This window comes from Hydra vulgaris, chromosome 15 (genome assembly GCF_038396675.1).
Source record: "Hydra vulgaris chromosome 15, alternate assembly HydraT2T_AEP".
Lineage (NCBI taxonomy): Eukaryota > Metazoa > Cnidaria > Hydrozoa > Anthoathecata > Hydridae > Hydra > Hydra vulgaris.
This window is the reverse complement of record NC_088934.1, coordinates 22,957,501-22,985,000: the sequence shown is the minus strand read 5'-3', so window position 1 is coordinate 22,985,000 and position 27,500 is coordinate 22,957,501. Positions and strand designations below refer to the sequence as shown.

General features: G+C 27.1%; 2 protein-coding genes across 5 annotated transcripts in view; both read right to left on the bottom strand.

Moving 5' to 3' along the window:
* Window positions 1-994: 994 nt before the first annotated feature.
* On the bottom strand, window positions 995-4,742 carry LOC136091620 (uncharacterized). Its single transcript, XM_065819328.1, has 3 exons — window positions 3,886-4,742; window positions 3,447-3,767; window positions 995-3,152 (listed from the first exon to the last, which is right to left on the bottom strand). Exons 1-3 carry the CDS (start codon window positions 4,274-4,276, stop codon window positions 1,684-1,686), a joined length of 2,181 nt encoding a protein of 726 aa, XP_065675400.1. The 5' UTR covers window positions 4,277-4,742; the 3' UTR covers window positions 995-1,683.
* Window positions 4,743-7,914: 3,172 nt separating this feature from the next.
* LOC136092298 (uncharacterized) overlaps window positions 7,915-27,500 on the bottom strand; it is a 52,673-nt gene continuing 33,087 nt past the window's right edge. Inside the window, exons 20-31 of one of the 4 annotated variants that reach the window (XM_065820194.1) lie at window positions 24,218-24,327; window positions 18,831-18,916; window positions 17,826-17,883; window positions 15,605-15,675; window positions 15,259-15,316; window positions 15,079-15,185; window positions 14,838-14,944; window positions 14,689-14,742; window positions 14,529-14,608; window positions 10,299-10,451; window positions 10,046-10,225; window positions 7,915-8,486 (exon numbers count right to left, since the gene is read on the bottom strand). In XM_065820194.1, the coding sequence (XP_065676266.1) occupies window positions 8,161-8,486; window positions 10,046-10,225; window positions 10,299-10,451; window positions 14,529-14,608; window positions 14,689-14,742; window positions 14,838-14,944; window positions 15,079-15,185; window positions 15,259-15,316; window positions 15,605-15,675; window positions 17,826-17,883; window positions 18,831-18,916; window positions 24,218-24,327 (1,390 nt within the window). In that variant the 3' untranslated portion in view covers window positions 7,915-8,160. The remainder of the gene's footprint in view (window positions 8,487-10,045; window positions 10,226-10,298; window positions 10,452-14,528; window positions 14,609-14,688; window positions 14,743-14,837; window positions 14,945-15,078; window positions 15,186-15,258; window positions 15,317-15,604; window positions 15,676-17,825; window positions 17,884-18,830; window positions 18,917-24,217; window positions 24,328-27,500) is intronic. The other 3 variants (XM_065820196.1, XM_065820195.1, XM_065820197.1) reach the window with 3 other exon arrangements.

The window sequence follows — 27,500 nt, the reverse complement described above, 5'->3', positions numbered from 1 at the left end:
TTTAAACCCTTCATTTGCAGCTCGTCGTTTACGATATTGCGCACCGGACAATTTTTTTCTTTCTGCCATCGTGGATTGAAATAACAAAGGAAACTGCTAAAAATAATAAAAATGAACACCTCGGGCATTTTTAATATCCTTAAATTAAAATATTATTTAAACTTCCTTATAAAAGTTTTAAAGATACATTTTAAAATTTTTAAAGCTCCATAAATATAAAAAATAAAACTCTATTAGTATAAAAACACAATATAAATCAGTTAATTTGTTACTATACTACTTCGTAATTGCTATCACCGAATATTTAATTAAAATTAATTTCTTACTATTTCTGAATTAAGACGCAAGCAAAAACAATTTTCTCCATAAAGTTAAACGTGTTAAAATAAATGAGAAATGAAAACTTTGCATTGTATTAATTGCTCCAAAATTTCATTCTGCATAAAAAAGTATTAAAAGAAAAAGGAAACCGCGTCAAATGGAACAAAAGTATCAAAGTTGATTCTTTTGTTTTATTTGACGCGAATTAAGAGTACTATTTCAAATCTCCTAAATTCAATTCAAAGCGATTTGAAAAAGATTTTAGCAATGTTTTTAATATATTTATTTTTTATGTAGCTAGTTTTAGTGCCGCCCTAGAAAACTTGCCGCCCTAGGCGGCCGCCTAGTTCGCCTAGTGGTTAAACCGGCCCTGTATATATATATGTATATGTATGTATATATATATATATATATATATATATATATATATATATATATATATATATATATATATATATATATATATAGATGGTAAATTGTATTATATTAAATCACTACTAGTTCTTTCAACTGATCTTGAAAAAATGATGGCTATTAGAGATGTCCATGATTCTGATCACGGGGCACATGTTGGTCTCAACAATACTAGAGCTAAACTAAATAGTTCTTTTTACTGGCTTGGTTTGTTTCTCTTTACTTAAATATAAATTTAAAAAACTAAAAACTACTGAAGTTTATTAAATAAATTTAATCATTTTTTGTCATTCAATCATGATACTTTTATATAGTAAATTACTTTGTTTCTTGTGTTTTTAGGTATGGTTAGCGATATTACCAAATGGATAAAGGAATGCGACAAATGCCAACCTGCTACAATCACAAGCTTTAAACAAAATGGTGCTGTTGTTACTCGTAATGGAAAAGTTTGGAGGAAAGCTGTTTCTTAAGTGAACATGAAGCCATATCTAGAAAAAAATTGGAATGTATCATCAGCAATAATATTAAAAGAACACAATTATTGTCTTCCAATGAATATTAAAATGATTAGAAATAAAAAGAATACAATAAAATCTAGAAAATCAAACAAGAGACATATACTAGACTCAAAATGCTATGTTAAAGAAAAAAATATTAAATTGACTGAAGTTGAAAACTCTTTATCGAAAAATGTATACTAGGGTGTCCCAAAATTATACAAAAAAACACTTTTTTTCAAAACTCCTCTTGTACACCCAAAATTCCTTGTCTATACTAAGGCAGAAGACAAATACATGCTAAAAAATTACTCTCAGATCATTTTAAGTGCTTACTGTAAAATTCCAAAATCTCTATTTTTTAGCTTTTCAAAATATCAAAATAAAATAAATAACAGTGTGATTATTTTGTCCACTAATATATATTAATATTATCATATAGAGAGCTTTAAATATTTATAAGTTCTTTTTGAGTTACATTCTTTGTTACTTTTTTTCTCTCCTCTCTTGCTATCAATAGTATATTTTGGCGCTGTTCTTCCTTTTGAGAATATTTAAAAAAGTCGTTTATTAAGCCAATGTTTCTTTCAGCGCAGTCATTAGTTACACTAAGTCCTTTAACAAAAACTTCAAAAACACCATATGATTCAGTTTTTGAAAAGTTGGGATGAGAAGAAACCCAATCTTTAACTTGATTTGTGATTCCAAGGCGTAAAAAAATAAGCCAGCTATCAGCAGTAACAAGTTCTGAAAGCTTGCTGTTTGGTAAGATTAAAACTGGATTAGGTTTTTCCATATTTATATTTTTTTGCTCTGGAACTGGAAAAGAAATTAACGAATTCAAAATCTGATACTTAACAGACATTTCCAAGTGAGAATCAACGAGTGAAAACACAACTATTGCTGGAGAAAGATACCACGAATGTTTATGAAAACTTTTAATCAAAGCATTACCAATATCGGCATTAAGTTCATCCTTGATAACATATGCTGCTTTAAAAGCATTAAAATCATTAAGTACAGCGTGTTGAGCGCATCTAGATTTAAGGTACCATGGAGCATAACAAACAGCAACAATAAAGGCACATGTTTCTATTTCTTTTTTATTTTCATCAGGTAAAAAGCTTATAACAGTGGATGTCATCTCTAGTGAAAGAATATACAAAGCATCCGCCATAAATCTTGCTTCGTGACAAGCTCCAGGTTGATGAATTTTAAATTCTTTAAGCTTATCAGATTCGACGTGAAGATAAAAAGCCAAATATTTTACAAGGTGATTATAGTCATTTCTTGGAAAAATTTTATTCTCTAATGAATACTTTGCATAATCTTTAGCTGCTAGCGCCAAGATGTGAAGCTTGCTACCTATTTCGAGCTTGTTCCAATCAAATATTTTCAGTTCTGGAACTCTTGAATTCACAGATTCATGAGAAGTTTCCCAGTTTCTTTGAAAAGCCAAGTACATAGATTTACTTGGACCCTTAGATTTAACTTTAGTGATAGCCTGTATTGCATGATTTATATGAAGTTCATATATGTGGTGACGACACATAAACCAAAACAAACATTTATTAAGAATTCTACTTATTATTATTATAGCTCCGTTTAGTCTACCTGGATTACTTGATGTAATATCAGTACAGACTCCAATTATATTATCCGCTATTTCAAAGTACTCTAAAATGTTTTGAATAACAATGGTTTGATTTTTTCCTTTAGTACTCTCTACAGGTATAATTCCAAGTAGGCGATCGTCTTTTGTAGTAAATTCAGGACTGGTAACAGATATAGCAACCCTTTCCTTCTTGATAGTAATTTTAAACTTTTCCTCTATTTCTTTTACCAACTTACTGTCAAAGTGCAAGATCAAATTCTTTCCTGCAATTTCTTCGTAATAGCTTGATCTGATGGTGGTACCTAAATTAAAAAGAATTTATTTCTCTTTATAACTACTATTGATTGTTTTAATATCAGGGTGTTAGCCAAAATTAAACATTATACCACGTTTTTGCTGTATTGGGAATATTTATTGTTGTTGTTCAGGAAAATATTGGAAATTTTCAAGAAATTGTCCTAAAAAACTCAAAATAAGAATAAAAAAAAAAAGTCATTGATTTTTACGAATTTTGAAACCATTGTGAATTCCCCAATATACACCTTTGGGCTAGCTAACACCCTGAATATAAATATTTTGAATGTAAACAAATCTACCTAAATCTTCAATATACTTGAATCTACTTCTAGCTACTGAGCTTCTAGATATATTTAAGTCATTGACATTTCCGCCTAAAGCTTTAATAACAGCTCCTAGAAACATTGTTTGTGAGCGAATGCTGATTCCGCATCTAACACTAACAGGTGTTGTAGCTAATATAAAATTGTCTCTGTCAAACTCTATTGCAATTTCTGAACAGCCCAACTTAGAGTGTTTTTGACGCTTTAGCTTTGTGTGTGTTGGAAGCTGGGTTTCACCCCTTTCTTGAAAAGCTAAATCACTATCACTAGAAACTGAAGATTGGTGAGCAGCAGAACCTAAGTAACGAAAAGCAGTAATTACTTTATAAAGCAAATATAAATTTTAATTAAACCATTATTAAGAATAATTATTTAAAAGTTTTCAATTAAAGTTAAAATTTGAGATATCATTTACCTGATGCCTCAAATTCATCTGAGTTATGAGAGATCACTTCATCCATTTCAAAATCAACTTTTCTATCCAATCCAAAATATTCATTAACTCGACATTTTTCTTCATAAGATCTCATTCTTTCATACCTTTTGATTCTCCTTTCAACTCTTTGCTGCATATCAATGTCATATTTATCACTTATTACACATCTCCTCATTGTTCTTTGATCTTGAAGAAAAGCCAAATCTTCTATAACTGCATCATTCGATCTTGGCATATCTTTATCTGATTTGATTTTATCTTCTATGTTGTTTTGAGAAATATCAAATAAATTCTCAAGAAATTCTTCAAACCGATTTTCGTGATTTTTTTTGGTAATTGTGTTCCAGGAAAGATAACTTGTATTTCGCATAGAAATGTATTTTTATTTAGTTTAATAAATTTTTTAACAATTTGTACTTCAGAAATTATATACTTTCCAAAACCAGCATATTTCCATATGTTTACAACTTTTCTAAGGCAACATATCTCCATACTTTCATAACAAAAATCTTTGTCATGGCAAACCATATCCCTACTCCCACTCTTTGTTTTGCAAGAGAAATTTTCTTGAGTAGACTTGAACCTTTTACTTTTTTCTGTAATAACATACTGATAATATCGTAGAACTGTTCCATTTGTTGGTAGTTGATGTATGGGAAAAACAAAAATTGGACTTCTGAGAATGTAAAGTGGTCGACGCGGGTTTAAATTAACATTATAGTTGGATTTTTTTATTTTAGCAGTCTTCTTTCTTTTCGCCATAACATAAATATATTTTAATTTTTTTATAATTAATTTTTATCAATATTTAATTTGTAATAATAAACTACGCAAAATATTCTCTTGTAAAGAGTAACAGTTTGATTCGTTGTTTTTTTATCAGAAAAAAACGATTGGCTTAAGTTTGTTTACCTTATTTAATCAAGATTGCGGCTTTCAAAGTTGGTGTATTCACAAGTCGATATTTTAAATAAGATAAAGTTGGTTTAATCAAAATCAATAATTGCAAAGAAAACAACTAATTGTCAAAAAAGTACAAAAATAATCCTCAAATAATTATTGTATTAAAAACATATCAGTATATATATATATATATATATATATATATATATATATATATATATATATATATATATATATATATATATATATATATATATATATATATACATATTGTTTTTAAAAGTTCTTAATATTTAGAACAGTGATCAAGAAAAGTGTGATAATACTAAGTTATTAAGTTGCCACCATATTCTACTACAAAGCTACCAATATTTTTTTTTAATGATTACAGATGTTTAAACTATAAAAAACTACAGTTATTAGAATTGTTAAAAGAGTAAGTTTTTATTTAGAAGAAGCGGAAATATTTGAGTTTAAAAAAAATCAGTATATTTAATAAAATCCCTTTTTTCAAATTTCTACAGTAAGCACTTGAAGTGATCTTAAAAACCTTTTTTCAATACTAGTGGTCTTCTATAAGTGTATAAACAAAGAATTTGGTGTGTACAACTTTTTTTTTTTTTTTTCGTATTTTTGGGACACCCTAATGTATACCCTGCAAATTCTGTTAACAATAAATTTTTTTAAAACTTATCAACAGAGTCTGTTAAATTAAGCCTCGACATTTTAAAAAATCCATGTGGTTGGTTAAACGATACTTTAATAGATATTGCCCAAAGTTTCCTTTCATTTCAGTTTCCTCATATTGCTGGATTTCAAAGTTCGTGTATTTTTAATAAAAATAATTCAGGTGGTTACATTCCTACTGGAAAATTTATTCAAATACTCAATATTAGAAACTCACATTGGATACTAATAAGTAATGTGTCATCTGATACATGTTTAAACTCAGTTCAATATTATGATTCTCTCTATACCAGTTTAAATGAAGATGTTCCATTACTTGTGCATCGTGTTGCTCATTCATTATTGATTTATGAAGATATTAACTCAATAAGTTTTGAAGTTATGAATTGCCAAACCCAAGATAATGGAAATGATTGTGGTCTTTATACTGTTGCAAATGCTACAGCTCTATGTAATGGAATTGATCCAAGTGTAATTGTCTGGGAAAAAAATAGTATGAGAAAACATTTTCTAACATGTATTGAGAAAGGCAAACTTGAAATGTTTCCTTATATAACCTTACTAAACGGGTTTAAAAAATGCTCTTCATCCTTTCTTTGTGATGAGACTTGTCACTGTGCTATGGCATAAGTTATAGCTTATATTATTTATATATTTTTTTCTAATATATTCGTGTATTTGTAGTTTTATGTAATGCAATAATAGCTTGTCAGGTCAGGCCATTTTTTCTTAAGGTAGCATATAATCATGTACAACCTGTTTCATTTGAAACAAGCAATACTGGTTTGGTGTTGTAAAGGCATCACACCTCATAATGTCATTTAATTTAGAAAATAGCGTTATAAAAAGTCTAAACCACACAAGTCTAAACCATGTAAATCTAGAAACACGGATGTTAAACTTGAAAAAAAAAACTTTGTATATATAAGTATATATATTTTCTAAAATTACTAAAATGGAATAATATATGATTCTATTTAATTATAGACATATTTGTGATGGAATGGAGGCTCCACATGTTTGATATAGTCAAATGTCACAAAGGAAGCTACATAAATACGATTTTTGTTAAATATATTATGTAGTAAGGTTGTTAAAATATATAAATTATAACTGTTTATTAACTAGGTAATGACTTCATTTATTTGTTTTCAATCTCAAAACTTTTTTTTCAACTTTTATCTAAGGTGCCCTTACCAAACCTAACGGTCTTGTCCCGCGGAATAGCATTTAAATAGGAAGCTGATGCCTCCTTCCTTAAAAATTGGAGAAAATATTAACTCTGTTTCGTTGAACTCTGGATCGCTTGCTTTCGAGGCAAGCACTCTAATTCATGCGACACGGTTATTGGAAACTCAATCTGTTACGTTATCTGAATATTTTAAAATTTTTTTAAATGTAACATTTTATAATTAAAGCAAATGTTGTGTTTACATTGCAAAGTGGGTAGAGCTCTTTAATATTTACAAAAAGTAAAATGAATAAAAAGTATATATGTATACCACAGGCATGTACTGTGGGTGGGGGAAGGGGGGTCGGGTGCGATTAACCCTCCTTTTTGTTGCAATCGCCCTCTGTTTTCTACCAATTGCCCTCTGTTATAGTAGCAAATGAATACATTGCACACTTTAAAAATGAATTCATTTACTACTATAAACTGCCTTTATTCAAAAATGACCTCCCCCAAGCCTAAAAAATTATCAAATGCGTATCATCAAATTTTGTTTAATATATTTAATACATCATTGATATTTTTATTATATATTTATTTTTTAACATTTATCGCGAATAGGTTTGCGCCGAAAAAAGAGCATCCATTTTGAAAACTTTTTTAACGGGCTAACTTTTTTAACGCCATTAAGCGTTAAAAAAGTACTCATTATTTAGCGCACGCGCAGATTGTAAACCATGGTATGTAATTACCTGATATCTGAGTAAATTTCTTATCATATATGATAAATATAAATGAAAAACACAAGGGATGTTTCTATTGTTAAATTGTATTCCTATATTTATTCTAATAAAAAAATAAAATAAATGTAGATATTTTAGTAAAGAGGTAACACTCTAGCTAAAAAAGTGCTGTTATATTTCGCACCAGTGTGTTGCCCTATTGCACGTGTGGCCGCACCTAGAACAATTTAGTGATTTAATATAATCACTTTAGTTGAAAACAGAAAACTTTACTTACCTATTAAATGAACAACTCTAAGATTATAAAAATTTTCAAAAAACCACAAGTTAGACTGACAAAAATATTTGAAGAAATTTAAGAGCAAGTTTCAGGTTATACTTCCATTCATAGTTTCAAAGTTTTAGTTAAAAATAGAAAATTTTATTTACCTATCAAATCAACAACCCTAAAATATTTCATGAAAAACACGCGGCTTAAGGTCTTGGCAAAAATATTTGAAGAAATTTCAGGTAATATTCTATTCATTCTCATATATTTACATAAAACTTTACAATTGAACAGATCGATCATAATAAATTACTAGTTGCCCTTAAAACTTGAAAATAAAAAAAAAATTAAAACAAAATATAAAAATGTTTAAACTATTTTAATACTCCAATAATAACCAAATAGGAAAAAATATACTTGATACTAAAAAATTAAATATTTTTAACACTTGCAAAAAAATAAACATAATATTTTTTTTAATTTTAACGCTTTTTAAATATTAGACCAAACCATTGAAACAAACGTTGCATTAATCCACTACCAAAATTTTCAGAGTCATTTCGACAACATTTTGATTTTCGAAAGCGAAACAACTCCCAAGATTTCTTCCTACATTGTTTAAATGAAACTTCAGAGTTTAGACTTTGCAAATCATCTTCCGTAATACTAGATTCCTTAAAATCGGTGTTACTAAGTTCATTGTGTATAAAAGAACACTCGCCACTTGAATCTAAAAGGTTTAATGAACACTTATTATTGACATTTGATAAACTTGACGAGAAGCAATCCTCTTTCTTTTTGCTTAAATCTAAAAAAAAGGTATAAAAAAGATGCTAATTATGTTGTTAGAAATTGCACACACACACACAAATTATGGTAAAAATAAAAACATAGTCTTTCAAACTTAAAAGTCTTTCACGACAGCTCAAGGTAAAATTTATTTTTAAATCTAATTATTGTTGATTATAATTTTATTTTTTATTTTTCATTGCTTAACTTAATAAATTAAACTTAAAAAACTCAAAACAAATTTAATGACAAGACACTAGCTGTAGACAAAAGAATAAAGTTTTTAAATTTTCATTTTGGAAAGCTCAAATATTCAAGTTTTTTAAAACTGTTTTATTTTTAAATTAAGCACTGGCTCGGTTGATGGTTTTAATTAAATTTAAATCGATTTTTTTTTAATAAGAGCAACAAGCTAGCCCTTTTTCATCCAGGTTTTTTAATATTATGCTTTCTTCTAAGTTTAGATTTTAACTAAAATGTTTTTGAGCATTTAGTATCAAGTCTTTTTATAAAAAAAAAATATATAAAAACATTGTCTATTAATTTTATTTAACATAATAATGTGCTTTATTAAGAAAAGCAAAAATATTTATGAAATAAAAACAAAAATATTTAAATTTTTTTTTAAGTTTTTCATTTTAAAAACCAATTACCATTACAAACGTAATTTAAAAATAGGTCTGCTTGTGCACGCATTAAATCAGTCTGAAAACACAATAAAAATGAAAAATTAAGATTAACTAAATGGTGAATCTAAAATACAAATATAAAAAAACAAGATTAACTAAACGGTGAGCAAATGCAGTAATATGCGCACATATTTGATCAAGTTGCTCTAATCACAGTATCGTATTCTATTTCATGTTTATGTGGAAAAATTATTTGGCTGTTGCAACATATTTATAATTATACGTTTAAATAAATTTATATATATATGTATATAAAATTAAAGTTGTAACACCACGAGACTCGTCTTGTAGCAACATCCTTTTCAAACTTTTGAACTTTGTATACTTTTTAACTTGATTTTTAAGTGTTGACATAATAAAGTATAAAACCCATAGAATTATTTTTATAACTATCTAGAATTTTTATAAATATATTATGTATATAACTACATATAAAAAAAAGCAACTATATTATTTTATACAATGTATTATAACGATAAATAATAATAAAGATTTTAAATTATTATTTTTATTAGTGAAATTTTTTTTTTTCAGTTTTTGATTTTAAATTAATAAAATATTTTTATTAGCGGCACGTTTTTTTTTAGTTATTAATTTTAATATTTTCAGAGCACAATAAAACTAACCTTAATGATAACAGATTTGTGTGAATGGAATTATTCAAGTTTTTTTTTTTTAATGAACAGAACATACATCATAACATGTTATGATAGATCTAAAAGCGGTTAGTTGGATTCAACATGACTCTAAGACTGGCTCTTAGAGTCATGTTGAATGACGCCTACTAAAACTCAGTTCAAGGAAAACAACAAAGATCTGTAACTGATTTGGCTAACCATATCCATAACCATATTAAAAAAATGAAAATTAAAAGCTAATAATGCCATACCATGATTTAAAAAAGAAATATCTTTAAATTTCTCCATAGTTTCAATTCTCTGATCAAGATTTTCTTCTCCTCTAAATAATCTCAGAAGTTGCTCACAATGTTCTCTGCTTATTTGGTTGTTTGCTTGAACAAGGATATCATAGCAATTTCGACCTTCTAAATCCTTTGTATTAGGTGAACCTGTTAAAAAATAATTTAAAAAAGAAACTGTTTTTTTTTACTACAGTTTTTATAGCAAATTAATAATAAAAACCTCCTGCTTTTAGTAGTAATTTGATAGTCTCTGCTAGATTTCCAGTTGTTGCAATATGCAATGGTGTCATACCATCACATGATTTTAGGTTAGGATCAGCCCCATGATCAAGGCACAATTGAGTAAATACACAACCAAGAGGTGAAGGTATACCTAAGAAACACATGAGGATTATTTAACACTTTTAAATGTGTTCACAAATTAAAAGTTTTTTAAACAACAATTATAGAGACAAAAAAGAAAGATAATAGAGATTAAAAGTATAAAGAAACTAATTAAGATTAAAGTAGAAAGTTTATTTAACTGATAACTTTTAGCTGAAAGTTTATTTAACTGATAACTTTTAGCTGATAAGAATATTGTACAAACATGGTGTTAAGAAGAAAAAAATAGTTTGAACGATCTGTCCTGAAAACATTATAGAGTACAAGCATTATTAGAATTGATCACATTAGTAGAAGTCCTAAAATCTGAATCTTTTTTATGCTGAAGAAAAATTAATACCATATAATATTTTTTAATGATATTCTTAAGTTTTTATTTTAATTACTATTCAATTTATCTTTAATGACTGTAAAGTGATTTTATATTTGTTGCTGGTAGTTCTGAACATAAAAGATTGTTTTGTCTTTAAAAAAATATAGGATTCTTTCAAAATAAAGCAAAAAGTCATAATGAATGCAGAGGCTGTATTCATTATGAGTTCATTATAAGCATCAGAAATGTTTTCTGTGCTTATAACTACAAGTGAATCAAAATGTCACTGTTTAATTTGATTGATTAAATTGGAAAGACTAACTTCAACTTCACAAAAGATACCCAAAAGAACAATCTGCAGCTGTGAAGCAATGCTCAATATGCTTTTCTATCATTGATAAAAGTACACTTTGACAAAATCTGCCTGATGTAGCCACAAAAGACAATGTTGCAGTCAAAAAAGTAGCTTCTTAGGTGATTTGAAACTAGGTTGTAGATGGTTCTGAAAATTTTTTTTTAGATGTAGATGGTTTAGAAAAAAAAACCAAGGAAGTTATATCATACTGCAGTTGTCTTAAATACTCAAAATCTCTTCAAAACCAACCAAATGATTGTTTGGTTTTAACTTTAGGCATATGTATTGTCTCACATTTTTTTAAACATTTGTAATGCCTCACATTTTTTTTAAATGAATATTAGAATGAATGAATGTTAAAATGAATAAATGTTGTCACAGAGGTGTGCAAAACATGGAGACTAATTTTCGCTTTACAATACGGTGCTTTATTGCAGTATGAATGTGAACATTTGCATGGAAAAATTTAGAACAAGTTAATTACAACAACTATGAAGTGATTTTTTTAAAATATTAAAATTCTTATTGTAAAAGTTGCCAAAAGAGTTTAAAGTATCATTATATTGTGTGCGTGAGACCATAAAAAAGCTGCAGAAGGCTGAAGAAATCAGAAATTGTAAAAAAAAAAAAAGAATAATTTAATAGATCTAATGTTTACAAAGTCCTAATAGATCTTCAAAGACGAGAGGGCTTTTGGACAAAAAGTTGACCAAAAAGGAACTACAAGAACCAAAAAACTTGTAAATGCAGTTGATTGTAAGTTATGAGGTAATCCAAAACCCTGAATTTCAAGACAATCGATGCTAAGACTTATCCACAAAGATTTAGGCCTAAAGAATTAAAAAAAAAAAAAAAACTGCTCCTGAGTAAGGCAACAAGTGAAAAATTGAAAAAACTAGCATGCATTTTGTTGGACATTCTCCAAGCTCACAACATTTCTGTGGTTTATACAAATAAAAAAGTCTTCACTGTTCAGCCTGAACCAAAACAATGACAAGATTATTGAAAATTCCAGAAGAGACATCCCAGTTAAAGACAGAAACATTCTAAAAATACAGCACCCTGCAGAGGTTATTGTTTGGGTATGGATTTGCTCTGAGGGATTTAAAACTCTTCTATTTTTTGTTCCAGAGGGATAAAAATCAATTCAAAAATTTATATTGCATTTTTGAGTGAGCATTTGCTTCCCTGGTTTAACAGGATTCTGCTCCAGCCTATTAAGCCAAGAAACTGTCAAGTTTCTCAAGATGAAATTCCTCAAGTTTGGACACCAGATATCTGGTCACCCTCATCACCTGACCTAATCCAAATGTTTTTTGCATTTGGACAGTAAGAATATAAAGTCAAGGAAAACCTATGTGGAGGCCCTAAAAGAAAAATCAAGCATAATATGGGCTAAAATTTGCTACAAACTTGTGAGTAAGTACTTGAACATTTGAAGTCTGTCATTTCATTAGAAGGTGATTATTTTAAACAAAAATAGATTTTTAATACTCCTCTGTGTTCAGTTTATTAGAAAAGAAATGATTTTCAACATAATCTGGACCCTCATATTTTTCAATTTGTCTCAACATTTTGAGCACCTCTATAAAATGAATGAATATTCAAATTGTTAAAATAAATAAATGTTTAAATAGATAAATTTTGAGAAAATGAATGTTTAAAATCAAATTTTTGCTCCATGATTATTTAAAGTTCATTTTCAAAAATAGAATATTATGTTAAAAACTATTTATTAAATAAAGTTTATTTTTTACTAAAATAATAATTGATAATAATGCTTTAGAATATATAATGGATGAATGATTTAACATTTCAATCTTTATAATATACAGTATTTACAACATTTTTAAAATACATTTAGAGCAATTGCAATTTAGAGCAATTTAGATACAATTAGAGCAATTTAGAGCAATAATTGATATTAATGCTTTAGAATATATAATGAATGAATGACTTAACATTTCAATCTTTATAGTATACAGTATTTACAGCAATGTTTTTAAAATACATTTAGAGCAATTGAACTATTTTTTTGTAAAACATGCTTTTTTACTAAACATAGTTTAATTCAACCTCGACAAGTTAGCTTCTGAACCATAAAATTGAGTCATCTATTATCTGAGTTAGCTCTTATAAAAAAGTAAAAAAAAAAAAAGAAAAAGTTATGCCAAGTGCGTTAACAGTTTACAAGTGTTTTTCAAATTGGTTCATACCTTTGCATACATTGAATTTGCATTAAATGGCCCAATCAAATGCATATGTAAATACTCAAATTGTTTTTTTATTTTTATTTCTTACTCAACATTGATAGAAGGCGATTGAGCTGATTTTGTTAATGCTTTTGGAAAAAATTTATAAAATTTGAATATGCTGTAAATAATATACTAATATTTTTTTACATGAAGAATTATGTAAAAGAATAAAAAAAGTTATTTTTCTTTTGTTATTTTTGAATTGTGAAATGTAATCATATGTAATCAATAAATGTCTATAGAACTTTGAGTTTTTTCATAAGACAGTGTATTTCAAAAAATAAAACAGTTTAAAAAATGGATTAGAAATAAAAAGAAAGTAATTCTGAATTTTTTTTCGTTCAGAATATTCTGAAAATAAGAAAAAAATTTCATGTAAATGGTATAAATAATAAACTGAATGAATCCTTAAAAAAAGCTTGTTTTCTAATAAAAAGAATTCAATAAAAACTGATGCTCTGAATAGAAGACTTTGTTGACCATTTTCTTTTTAAAATGTTTATGAAAGATAAAAATGTTCATCAAAGAATAAATAAAAATCTTGCTTTATGAAAGATAAAAATGTTCATTAAAGAATACATAAAAATCTTGCTTTATGAACAATAAAAATGTTCATCAAAGAATAAAAATCTTTATAACTGAATCTCAAGATAAAAAAAAGTTTTAAAACTCATGAAACTTTTTTTTACCTTTCAACTCATTAATATAACATTATTTTTTGCAAACATGTATATAACAAAAAAGCACATAAATTAATTAAAAAACCTAAAAGTTTTTTTTTTAAGTCATATATTTAATTGTTTAAAATCTTTTTAAATTTAAAAATATAGCAAAAATTTGTTAAAAACTTGACAAATCTTCGCCTCAAATTTTAGTCACTTTTCCAAATAATAATAAGAAATAAAAGAGAACAAAACAGTCAGCATAAAAAAAATATTTAACTCCACCTGTTCAAATATTTTCTGCCCAAACTTTTCAAAACAGAAATTTTAAAGTTTTTAAATTATGATCAAAGATATATAACTTGAAAAAAATTTACTTAAAAAGCTCAGAAAAATTAAATTAAAAAATCATGAGTGAAAAAACTCAAAGCTAACCATATTTAATTCATAATAATTATAAAACAAGTAAAAAAATATAGACCAGCACTAAGATGAATAGCTGCAACACCTCTATGAAGATAGTTGACATCTGCTTGATCTTTGAAATGTTGAACTGCATTACTAAAATTTAAAAATGTTTATAGAAAAACCATTCAGCATAAAACCATAAAACACGAATCAAACAACAAAGTTTCACATACCGCAAATTTTGTTTTCGAATAGCTTGATGCAGCCTATTGACCAAGTGAAAACTGCTGAATATGTAATAATATTAAAATAAAATTGTGTACCAATTATTCTATCAAATATCTTAAAAAATTCATTTTTAAAATTATGCAAAAACTGTAACCTTTCTGATTTCTCAACACTATTATCTTTTAAAACTTCAACAGCATTATCATCAGCTGAAACATCTACAGTACCGAATGTATTTAATGAACTCCGAGAATGAATGATCTGTTTAAATAAAAATGAATGTATTTGTCTGACAAGATTTTTGGCAAGAGAGAAGTATAAGACTTGCCTTGAAATCTAAACCTCTCAAAAATGATAAATAAATTACATTATTTTATCATTATTGTTATTTTTACCTTATGATGCATCTGCTCTAGACATTTACAGCGTTTACAGTTACACAAAGATGAAGTGTTTTTTGAATAACAGCTTTTAAACGAGCAACTACCATAAGGCTCAATAACTAATATTAAAAACTAATTCATATTAAAATATATAAAACAAAAGTATAATAAAAAAGGACAAAGATAAAGTACCAGATCTTAGAGTTTTTTTATTCACAAAATTCTTTTCTTCAGTAATTCTATCTACAATCTAAAGCATTCATTTAAACTTATTCAATTTAAACAGAATCATTTAAATCAATATTGAAATACATTTTAATACATTAAAAAATTAATATATTTAATTACATTAAATATATTTAATGTATTTAAATACATAAAATATATTTAACATAACTAAATAAATTTAATGTATTTAAATACATTAAAATACTTAATATATTTAAATACATTAAATATATTACTTTATTTAAAAAAAAAGCATTGTTGTAATAAAACTATATTGTAAAAAAAATAGTTAAAAATAGTAAAATCTAACTGAATTGGCTGTCTTCTGTTTTTTTATTTTCAAAATATTTGCTTGATTTTGAGATTTTTGAACAATATTTTCTGTAAAAAGAAAAATCAGTTTGACTAATAAAATTAAAGTAACTTTAGTTCTGAAAAAGTTTCAAACTAAAAATAAGAAAACTAATTGAAAATAAATAATTTAAAAAGTTTTGAACTATAAATTTAAATAACAGATATTACATTTTGTCATATGGATTTGAAGATATAGTTGTACCTTCTTATCATCAGAGGATGTAGTATTCATCTCTAAATGAACATTACATCTTCTAGATAAATGATACTACACCCTCTAATAATTACTACTACACACTCTAATAATTACTACTACACCTTCTAATAATTGCTATTACACCCTCTAATATTTACTACTACACCCTCTAATAACTACTATTACACTCTAATGAAAATCACATTTAAATAAATATTAATAATTGTATAATTAATAATTTATGCATGGCTAGTAGTAGATAAGTATTTTAGGGTTAATTTATTGGGGTAAAAATCTTAGGATTATTTAATATAGATATATTTGTAAATAATTTGCCCTGGTCATGATGCTAAACTGATCCTATAACAATATAACAATTATATAAAAATTAGAAAAATAGTTTTAATTAAAAATTCCGATTTCTTTCTAAACATTCTAAAGCTTTTCACATTCATTTTTTTCACAAATGATATTGTAAAGAAATATGAATTAATAAAAAAGCTTCATATATAAATGATTACAGGCAGGGTTGCCACTATATTTCTAGAATAAAATTCCCTGATTTTCCCTGATTTTTTCAATAAAATTTTGCTTATTTTCTCTTGATACTTTTATCATTTATACTCAAAAACTAATCATTAAAATTCAGCATTAACCCTCAGACACGCTATTTTTACCCCTCTCCAAAGAAATTAGATCACTTTCCATAAACAAGGAAATTTTATATTTCTGTTTTAGAAATATAAAATTTTCTATGTAATAGAAAACCAATAATTTGTTAGATAATAAAAATAAATAATCACACACTTTGCACAATACCATTTAAAAAAACAGTTGAAATTAGCAAATTGATCTTTGAAATAAAATAAAAAAAAACTAATACTAAACATGAAGTCAAAATTAATCTAAATAAAAGCTCATAAGAATAACATTTAAAATATTTTAAATAACTAGAAAGCTCATAAAAATAACCAACATTTAAAATATTTAAAATAACTAGCTTAAACAACAGATGAAAACAAATCTTTAAAGATATCTAATCATCTTTAGGCTTCTGTCTGATGTCACTAAGAATTTCTGCAACAAACTAGCAATGTAACTAAAAAAGTTCAATAGCTCAATGTGAACTTTAAATTATATTTAGTTCCCTCTAAGACTCCCATAACTCTTGCTTTTTATTTGTTTACAACACGATATGCCTGCTACTTTTTGGTTTTTGACCCAGCTCATTACGCTGGGTCAAAAACCAAAAGCTTATTACTGCAAAATGCATATCAAATTTTTACACAATCAGCTTTTCTGCCAGGAGAACCATGTTAAAGTTTGCATGAAGCTTTTATTAACTTACCTGATTGAAAACCAATTTTAAAAGCACCATGGATTACATGGAGGTTGCAAATCTTAATTTAAGAAGTTTAGGTAGCTCTTGTTGCTCATACTACTTTTTAGTAAGATCAAGAAGTAACTAGTTTACTATTAGCCCATCCCTACACAGTTTTGTCAGATTTATGCACATAATTGTTAATTGATAATTTTTTTTTCAAGTAAATTTTTTGCAGTGGAATAGCCCAAAAAATGAGATTCAAAATATTTGTATTTAACACAATATATTCACTGTTAAATACAAATTGCAAAAAACTAATATTTAGATCCATTTTACAATTTTGAAAAGAATCATTCAAAACTTCCAATTTACTATTTTTGCCAAAAGTGAAGTATTGTGTAATATACTGTGCAATATACTCAACAAATATATTGCACTTTAAAATTTTGATTACATCATTTTTCAAGTTAAACTGTCGAAAATAGTAGCTGTCTAATTTTTTACAATATTGTTCAAAAATATTACTTTTTTTAATTTCAAGAAACAACAACTAAGAACTTTTTTGATTTCAACTTACAATTTTTTAAAACCAATGTATTAAATCAATATTGTGACAAAAGTTTCAAAATGTAAGATGAAAGTTAATGCAGTACTTACTTTGATTTTTGATATAAAACAATAACTCTATTTTGGATGATGGCAATGAAGTTACAACCTAGAAAAAATAAACAAGAAACTCTATCAAGTTAATGCTTTTGAAACTTTCTAGTTTTCTGCACTCGCTTTTTAAAAACAATTTAAATTTATTTCTTTTAACAAAACTCCCTTTCAATAATACTTCATTCACATATAATTTGGATGGAAATAATGATAAAGTAGTAGTAGACAAAAGCAAAATAGTGGTCCAGAGAAGACCTTAAAACTACAAACTATATCAACCAGGAGAATTATGTTTAAAATTTAAAAAAACAGTAGATGTTTAAAAAGAGATACAACATGTTGTATTGTCTTACATTTAAATACTACATTTATAGATGAGTTTTTACTCAAATCTCAAAAAACAAATAAAAATGATTATTTTTTGCTAGCATTATTAAAACAATATTTCTATAACTATAAATGATTTTAGTCTTGATTTTAGATCATGAACCATGCTGTATTTTTTACATGCTGTACTTTTTACAAACATTTGTAGTAAATATTTGACATAAACTGTTCAAAACTCATCAACCACTAAAAACAAAAAATAAACACAGAATGATATACTAAACTAGCATCAACTTTTTAGTATACAGTTGTACAATCTTGGCCTTTATGACAATTTCTTGTATCATTTCCCTAACAGCAAGTAGTGAATAAATTAAAACAAAAATAATAAAAAAAAAGATTGATGTATAATTGAAATAACTTTGAAACTAAAATACCACACTTTTTCAAAATCTTGCTGTATTTAATCCGAGTAGACAGTATCTTATAAGATGTAAATAAAATGAAATACAGTGTCAAGTGGAAAAAAATAAATTTCTTAAATTTTTAATTAGAAAACACTTTAATAGTTCAGTGAACAAAATGCAAGACAAAAGATGTTAAAATGTTATCCATTCACACCAGTAAAAAAATTACAAAATAAAATTATCTTGTTAACATTAATTGATAACTGACCAGGGAATTGTTTATTGAATGTTTGATCCAAATATTTTCATCAATCTTTTCATTAGTTCTTTTATGTTTAATAAACGAAGTGTGTTCTAAAAATAAAACAAAAATTGCAAAATTTTTTGAATTATTTTAACATTTTTATATTTTATTTATTTTCTTTTTTAGGTACAAATATATATTAAATGTTCTGGAACATTTTGAAACATTGGGAAATATTTTTAAATATTTTGGATAAAAAATGTTGTTGTCAGTGCAAAATTGCAAGTCTTACAGGAAGAAAAGTTATTTAAAAGATATTTAATCACCTTTAAACCAAAATAAAATGTCTTATAAAAATTCCAGCAAGTGTAAAGCCAAACAGGTGCATTTGAGTGAAGAATCTACCCTCACCAAAACAGAAAAAGGATCTAAGGGTTCCATATGTTGTAAAGCTAATCAATCTCACACAGATGCTGAAAAACTGTCAAATTCTTGGAAACTTGACTTTTCTGATCAATAGTGATAAACTGTGACTGGTTTGAATCAAAATTATGATTATGAATATAGGATTGCTCTGGAGAGAAATTCTAGACTTTCCACTATTATCCATCATACTCATTAGTCTGACTGATTTTGAAAAAAACTGACAGAAAAAAACAAAACTATCTGATAAACTCACTGCAACACTTTCTCAGTCATTGAGAATGGAAAAGCACGGAAAGGAAGCATGGAAGCATGGAAAAGCTCTAACAGAGGCAAGTTAAGAATAGAGGAAAGATTGATTACTTGATTCTTCTAAGTCATCTTTTCCTAAATGCAAAAATACCAAAGAGCAAGCATTAAAACAAGTTTACTAGTACTGAAAAATTACATTTCTACATGTAAAGCACATGATGTTCTTGCAACTATTGCTGAACAGGGTTATAATGTGTTGGTTCCAAGTCAGACCAGTGTCTGGAAGCAGGTAATCTCTGAAGGACAGAAAATGAAAACTAAAATTGTTCAAAAACTTCAAAGCAAAAATCCCCATCGTCTCCATATTGGTAGTAAAAAGGAAAAAGTATCAAGTAGTTCTGCTGAAAAATATGAAATAAAAAACCGAAATCAAACTTGATATTCATAAATGAGAGAGTTGGTTTGCCGCAGCCATACACAAGGAACTACATCAACTAATTGATGAATACAATTCTTAGGTAAGTAAATGCATGATAATCTGTGACACAACCACAGTAAATACTGGTTGTTTGCAAGGAATTGTAAAGCTCATACAGGATGATTGTCTTGAGCAAGGGCTTTCAGAAGCCACAATATATTGGCTGTCAGCACCATGTCCTTGATCTCCTTCTGAAACATGTCATAAATTTTCTTATTCAAGATCCAACAAGCAAACCAGAACCTATTCATTCATTGACAAATTAACAGAAATTCAAGCTGATTTCCACCTCGATGCGACAGATGATGTTAGAACTATGGATGGCAAGATAATTTTAAATTCTTCTATGCGGTTGCTTACAGCCTTATTGGAAGGGAACTTTTTTATGTCAACCATAAATTGGATCATCAAGCTGTAATAAGTTTTACAACCCATTTTACTCAATTAGTTTTATGATAAACTCCATTTGTTTTAAGGATGTAGTGTGTCAAAGCAAAAATAAAGCTATGCTCACAATGATGAATACTATTGTGTATAAACATAAAATAAAATTGAATGGATTTTCCCAGTGAGAAGACACTCTTATATGCCTCCAGATAGAGAATTTGGAAGAGTAGAACAGATTTGAAAAAAATTGAAACAATAATTCAACCCTAAAGAGTACTTTGAAGTTTTTAAAACAGTCAGTCAATTACATGAAATTAAAAATAGGTTGGAAAGTGCATGATTGGAAAGGTTTGACATTAAATTTTTTGAAAGCAAAACAAACATTTAAATTTTTAAAAGTTAACTGAACGGTTAATTACGCTGAACAAAAAAAATCGAAGTGTTGTTAAATAAATATTCTGGTTAATATTTTAATCAAATTATTCTTAAAAGAGGTCAAAAGTTTTTACCTTTAAAAATAGATACTTTCTTTTAAGTAATAATGTAAAACTATGTGATGTCAAAAAATTGAATATAAATATGGAAATTAATAAGAATCAAAAAGCATTTAAGTTTTAGAAAATAGTTGAGAAGATTTTCAGTTTTCCATACCATCCAAAACAGTTTTCCATCTAAAAATTATAAGAGCAAGTTTGGCCAGACTTCCAGATTCATATCTAAACAAATTTTAATAAAGCAAAAGTAAAAAATCTCAGTTGCACTTATGACAGAAATAGGTAATTATTTAGCTTCATAGAAAATGCTTGTTTAAATCCTCATATGAAAATTTCTCCATTAGCACAAGATAAATCATTTTTTGTTTCATTATAAAACCTGCAAAACCACTTTTTCAAATGACCAATTATAGTAATATAAAATCTCAATACAACATAAATTACTCTTTATCTAATAATTTTCTTGCTTTGAGGTTTAAAAGATTTTCTGACATAAGTGGTTTCCAACCATGGTATTCAAGACTATTTTCATAATTGATTAATAATTTGAAAAACTTAAAATATAAAAGTGTAGTGGAAGTTAACACTTCCACTACACTTCTATTAGTTTCTATCTTTTCACAGACTTACAAAACAAATGTAATTGAGGTTGAAGAAAAACAATTTGACCATAGAAGTTCAATGACTGTAAGTTTTGCTTCATGGTTAGTTAGACTTTAATTAGTTAGAGCAAAAAAAATGTTTCTTACTTTATTTTGAAGAAACTGATTTTTTATGTATTTTTGAATTGTTGAACTATATAATTATTAATTGTAAAAACTGTTTTGTTTAATGTGTGTAGAGAAAAATTTATTGATAACTTTTTAATGGTGGGCAAATGCAAAAGTTTCTTAAAATTTTAAAATTTACACTTCCTTCAAGATATATAAAAAAGCAGATTTTAAAAATTAAAGAGCAAAAAATTGTCCTAGTACAAATAGTAGATAATGAAGAAATAATAAAATACTAGCTGACCGGACCCGTAAAAATATGTGTCTTTGTAAGTCTATTCTACACCAACCTTTTCTATACTTTTTTCCTTATATATATATCCTAGCTGTCCGTAGCTGTAAAACACGGTTCCTCACCAAACCGACCGATTTCTATACTTATCTATTCCTCACCAATTATTCCTATACTTATTCCTTATTTATTTCAAAATTTTTCAGTCTATAATAGAAAAACAATTCATTAAAAAAAATTGATTCAAAAGTAAAAAAAATAAACATACTGACCTTTTTTGCATATATAGAGCTTATAAGAGATTTATAAAACTGTTTGTTTTATAAATCTCTTATAAGCTCTTTGTAAACTCAGTAGTTTAGTGTGCTTAACACAATACATTTTAATCTGGCCATATATACTTATAGCAAAAAATACAGCAAAAAAAATTTTAACTTTTAGTTAAAATAAAATTTTAAAGTTTTTGCTAACTACGGGGTATTTTTTTTTTGCCTGCACAGCAGCACTTTCTTGAGTAGCAGGATGGGCTTATTACTATTTTTTAATTAAGTTGCAAACCATATAATTATTACAGACCATCAGCAGCTTATTAGGACTAACTACCTGAGCACATTAATAACATAAGTATCTCTATCATGATATATGTGCAACAAATATTTTCTGTAGTTTTGATGTTTTTAGAAAACTTTTTTAAACATTCTCTCCCTTTGTTTGTTATAGTATACAATATCTTTATATATGTTATGTATATAATATCTATAGAACTTCAAAAATATTTTATTTTGTATTTTAAATATTTAAAAAAAATAAGAAAAAAAAAATGTGCAAGATTAAGGATTTGAACCATGAAGATGCACGCCAGAAAAGCTGCGAGCTAACCACTTTAGCCAATAAGGTGTATTGTACCTCAAATGTTTTAATATTATTTAACAAACAAAAGGATTTATAAAACAGCAAACAAATGCTATAAACTAAAATTAAGGAGACATTGCCAAAATGTAATTTTAAAGTAAAACTGTAAAACTTGATATATGTTTTAACATTACACTTATTTAAAGTTTACATAAGTTAAAACACTTTCGCTCATATTTTTTATTAAAAAATGCTGTGACTCTTTCTCACTATTACCTTGGTTGCAATGGCTGACAAGAGTTCTGTGTCAAATACGCTTGAAAAATCTACTACTACCTACTACTACTACTACTACTACTACTACTACTACTACTACTACTACTACTACTACTACTACTACTACTACTACTACTACTACAACTACTACTACTACAACCACTACTACTACAACCACTACTACTACCACTACTGTTAAGTTCAGCATTAATGTAAAGAAATAGAAAAAACAACATTTTGTAAAAAACCTCTTTTAAGAATCCTATGATTAATAAATGAATCAGAATATGTATTCATCAACACTTTGATTTGTTTATTCAGTGTAATTAACCATATGCTTAGGTTTTTCTAATATATAATAAGAAAAAAGAATAAAAGGGTAAGACTATTAGAAAACCATTTATTGTTATAGTAATGATATACTACTTTTACTTTAAGGTTTTTAATTTCAATATGGATACCATCCTTAATTTTGATCTTGTACTCAAAAAAAGAACTGTCAATAATGAAAAAAAATTAAGAATGATAGAATTTTTGCACTTTTGTGATGAAGATGTTTTTAAACATGAGAAGCCTTATCAGAATTTAAATGTTCTAAAAACTTTGTTGAGTTGTGTCTGGTAGTTCCACTAATATAAGCAGCATACCAACTGGAACAAATTTATAACAAAGAATTTAAAATTGTAATTAAAATTTTCAACCAATACGAACCAATATGAAGAGAGATGCAAAGCAAGTTGAGCCATAAAGTGTAGGGTTCAAGCTATGTACTTTTGCTTATAGAGCAAAACACTTCCTCAATACTTCATTTTAGAAATGGATAACAATAATTAAATCAGTTTCTTTAATTTTAGAGGGATTGCTAAATTGTTTTACTGTGAAGTCCAATTCTCTCCTTAAAAAGACAATTTGAAAATACAAGAGAGCAAAAAATAAAGAATGTTGATAAAATTTCCCCTTGTTTCTCAGTAACTATACTTTATAAAATAAACCAAATAGTTGTTTATACTATGTTAAGTCAAGTGACAGATTTCAAATTTCATTATCATTATTTTTCCTATTTTGAGTATAAACTAAAATAAAGTATATATAAAATTTGTGAAAGTAATGTAAAAATAAATGTACAGCTTATGTAAATTGATGTTAATTTTAAAATATGTAAATTATAAATATATAAGTAGTATTTATATGTTTAGACATTAAAATTAAAAAAAAATATGGATGCTTGGAATGCCTAATTAAACTACCTGTATCATCAATGACAAGACTTGATAATGAAAACATTTGATTTGATGACTGTTTATCATACATCGGCCATAGAATTTCATTTTGGTACAACAACTTGTGTTCATATAAGCTTAAATAAATAAAAAAACAATGCATAGATTTCTAGATTTATTATCAAAAAATAATCTCATTTTTAAAAAATAAAACTTTGTATATATATATATATATATATATATATATATATATATATATATATATATATATATATATATATATATATATATATATATATATATATATATATATATATATATATATATATATATATATATATATATATATAAATCAAATCAGAAAAGTGATTCAAGATTTGATGGAAATAAATCCATATGTTCAAATCAAGCTAACTTCATAAAAACATTTATCTTACAGTATTTTATAAAGTAAATGATTCACACTTCACAATGTGAAAATAAAAAAAAGGTTTAGTAAAAAATCAAAATATCTTTGATTATAACAAAGAATAGGACAAATAAAGATTAAACTGATGTAATGTTTTTCCTAATGCATTTCCAAAATACCCTGTTCATTGTTTTAAAGTACAGCTTGAAAGGAAGTAACTTCTTTTAACTACTCCAATTTAGGTTAGTTTCAGGATCACCCTGCTACTGGCATTATATAACCCAGTACTACCTGCCTCATGTCATACTGTTTTGTAGGGTTTGATTAGTTAGACAAAGGCTAAATAAATAAGGGAAAAATAAATTCCTATTTAAAATTCTCCAGCTTTAGAGCTTTTGGCTGAAAAAATAAAGGCTAGAGATAGTGTTTTGATAAAAATACTCATTTTGGGCAAATGTTAACTGCACCTAGCTACTGTCTTGTAGAAAGCCTAAAAGGCATAAAATTTAGGGGTAAGAGAAATATTCTGTTGACCACCCTCGCACCCTTTATTCACCTATTAGACTAGCATAGATGTAAACCTGTATTACATTGTTTCCTGCCTTGGGCAATGAATACTGGATCTTCTTGATTCTACTCATACATTTTTACTTGTGCTTCCTTGAAAGTGGCAATGCAACTCTTTCTGTTATCTCCTAATGAGGGTATAGCTCTAAAACTCAGCTGAATGGTTCTAAGGCTGACTCGTATTAAGGTTTCCCAAACTCTGTGGTAGCTCTCAGAGAGACTGATTCCATCAGTAGCTGTAAAAAGTCAGAGTATAAACAGTGCATTGTTGTGCATGGATGGTGCCTCTGTTAATGCTTTTGGTGTGAATTATTGAGGCCACACAAGGAGCCCTATGTTACAACTTTGAGTTAATTAGCAGGACTGAGATAACTGCATAGCTTACTGCTTGGGATGCCATGCTCTATCTATGAATAATTCAAGTTCTCTTAAACTTAAACCATGCCTAAAGTAACAAAAAATATTAAACATAAAAAACCACTTTCATCTTTCACAAAATTTATGTGGTCTTGAAGTAACTTTCTGTCCATTTCTATTAGTTGAATCTCACCTAACACACAAAATTCACCAGACTTGTTAGCTCTTTGTAAGACTAATTTACAGTTGGCTGCACAGACCTTTTCTATACTTTTTATACAGATCTCAGCACTGATGGCTGTTTTCCTTTGACTCCATTAGTTACATACTTAGCTTGGGCGTATATTTATGCATCAATTCACCTATTCGTCAGAAAATCAGGTTTAAATCCTCTTTCTTAATCTCTTGGTTAACTTTGTGACTAATTTTCCAGACAACCCTGATCACTTACCTTTACTCCATGATTTGTGTCTTGTCTCTGACCCTAGGTTGTTTAATTTTTCATCACAATGGGTTTTTAAAACACAAGCCACTCTTTTTAAACTTTTATTGACTTTGGTATAACAGTGATTTTATGATTTCCTGTGTTATGGACAATAGTATCAAAGCAAAGGCCTGTAACTTGTCACTCACAAATATTTTCACACATAATTTGCTTCTCAATGTCACTCATAAATAATACCTAACTTATTCTGTCCCATCAAAAAACCAGTTCTAGTAGGTATCTCATGGGTCCCTAGTAATCTCTCAATATCCAAACCAGATACAACAATTGGGAGACATTTACGCTTGGTTCCATCAACATACGGCAAAATTTTGCCATTAAAATAAGCAAATATTGGAACCAAGGATTTGAAACTGCTTCTTACAGCTATTCATTAGTTACATAAGATTTAGTTTTATAGGATGTAGAGAGGATGGTGAAAATATTATTTGTTTTAACCAATTTAAGCTAGGGCTGGTGTGAAGATCATCATTACTTGTCACAGAGCTGTTTTGGTTTGGTCTAATGCTGCATTGAAGAGTTGATTGTCAAGAATACAACATTTGGACGCTGTAACTGATAGTTGACTAATGCCCAAAGCAGAATGTTGTAATGTTTTGTACAAGTAATAACTTTTTATGTTTGAATTGATGTATTATTAGTAGAATGTAAAGAGTTATCTGAATAGTTATTATTGGTTCTGTAGATAAAACTTTGCTGTTGTTGTTAAAAGCAACAACAACATTTTTCTTTAAACTTGCGTTTTCTGTTTTTAACAGCTGCTTGCTTATATTTCAAGTGATTTCATTTATATTTTTATGGTCCTTGCTGGTCTGGTCAAGATAAATGACCAGACCAGCAAGGACCCTAAAAGATCCTGGTATCAGGAATTTTTTATCTTGATATTTTGATATCTTGATAGCTTGAATATTAGCTTTAAGCCAAAACATCAAAATTTCATCTGCAACTGTGTTCCATGATTTTAAAATAGTTAACATTTTATAAAACACTCAGGCAAATTATTTTGATCAGATTGCATGTTGATAAAAAACAATGCTTCCCACCTCATTCGTTTATAAGTGTTACCGTCTTTGCTGGTTATAGTTGCAATATAAATTCTTTTTCCTATGGTATAAAGATAATTATATATGGTATAAAGATAATTTAATTTCTCCATCTTGTGGACTTTGAGTACATTGCTTTAGTAGTATGGTATAGGAATAATAGTATATAGCATAGGAATGATACGGAGTTATCTAAAGAAGTATGGCAATTAAAAGATAAAAACTTTATACCTTCAATAAAATGGAAAATTAATAAACAATACAAACCATACAATCCAGTACCAAAAATTTGCAATTATTGTTTGAATGAGAAGCACCAAAATTTATTATGAATAGAAGAAAACCTACTAAATACAAGGAGCAAAATAACTTCGAATTGTAGGCACAAAAACAAATTTCTTCTTTTTTCATTCGATACCGGAGATTAAG

Bases quoted from the DNA above. Each gene is read 5' to 3' on its own strand.
- LOC136091620 (XM_065819328.1), bottom strand. From the start codon at position 4,276: ATGCGAAATACAAGTTATCTTTCCTGGAACACAATTACCAAAAAAAAT. The intron at 3,768-3,885 runs GTAAATGATATC...TTCGTTACTTAG, and splicing joins AGATGAATTTGAGGCATCAG to GTTCTGCTGCTCACCAATCT. The intron at 3,153-3,446 runs GTAGATTTGTTT...TTTTTAATTTAG, and splicing joins CAAGTATATTGAAGATTTAG to GTACCACCATCAGATCAAGC.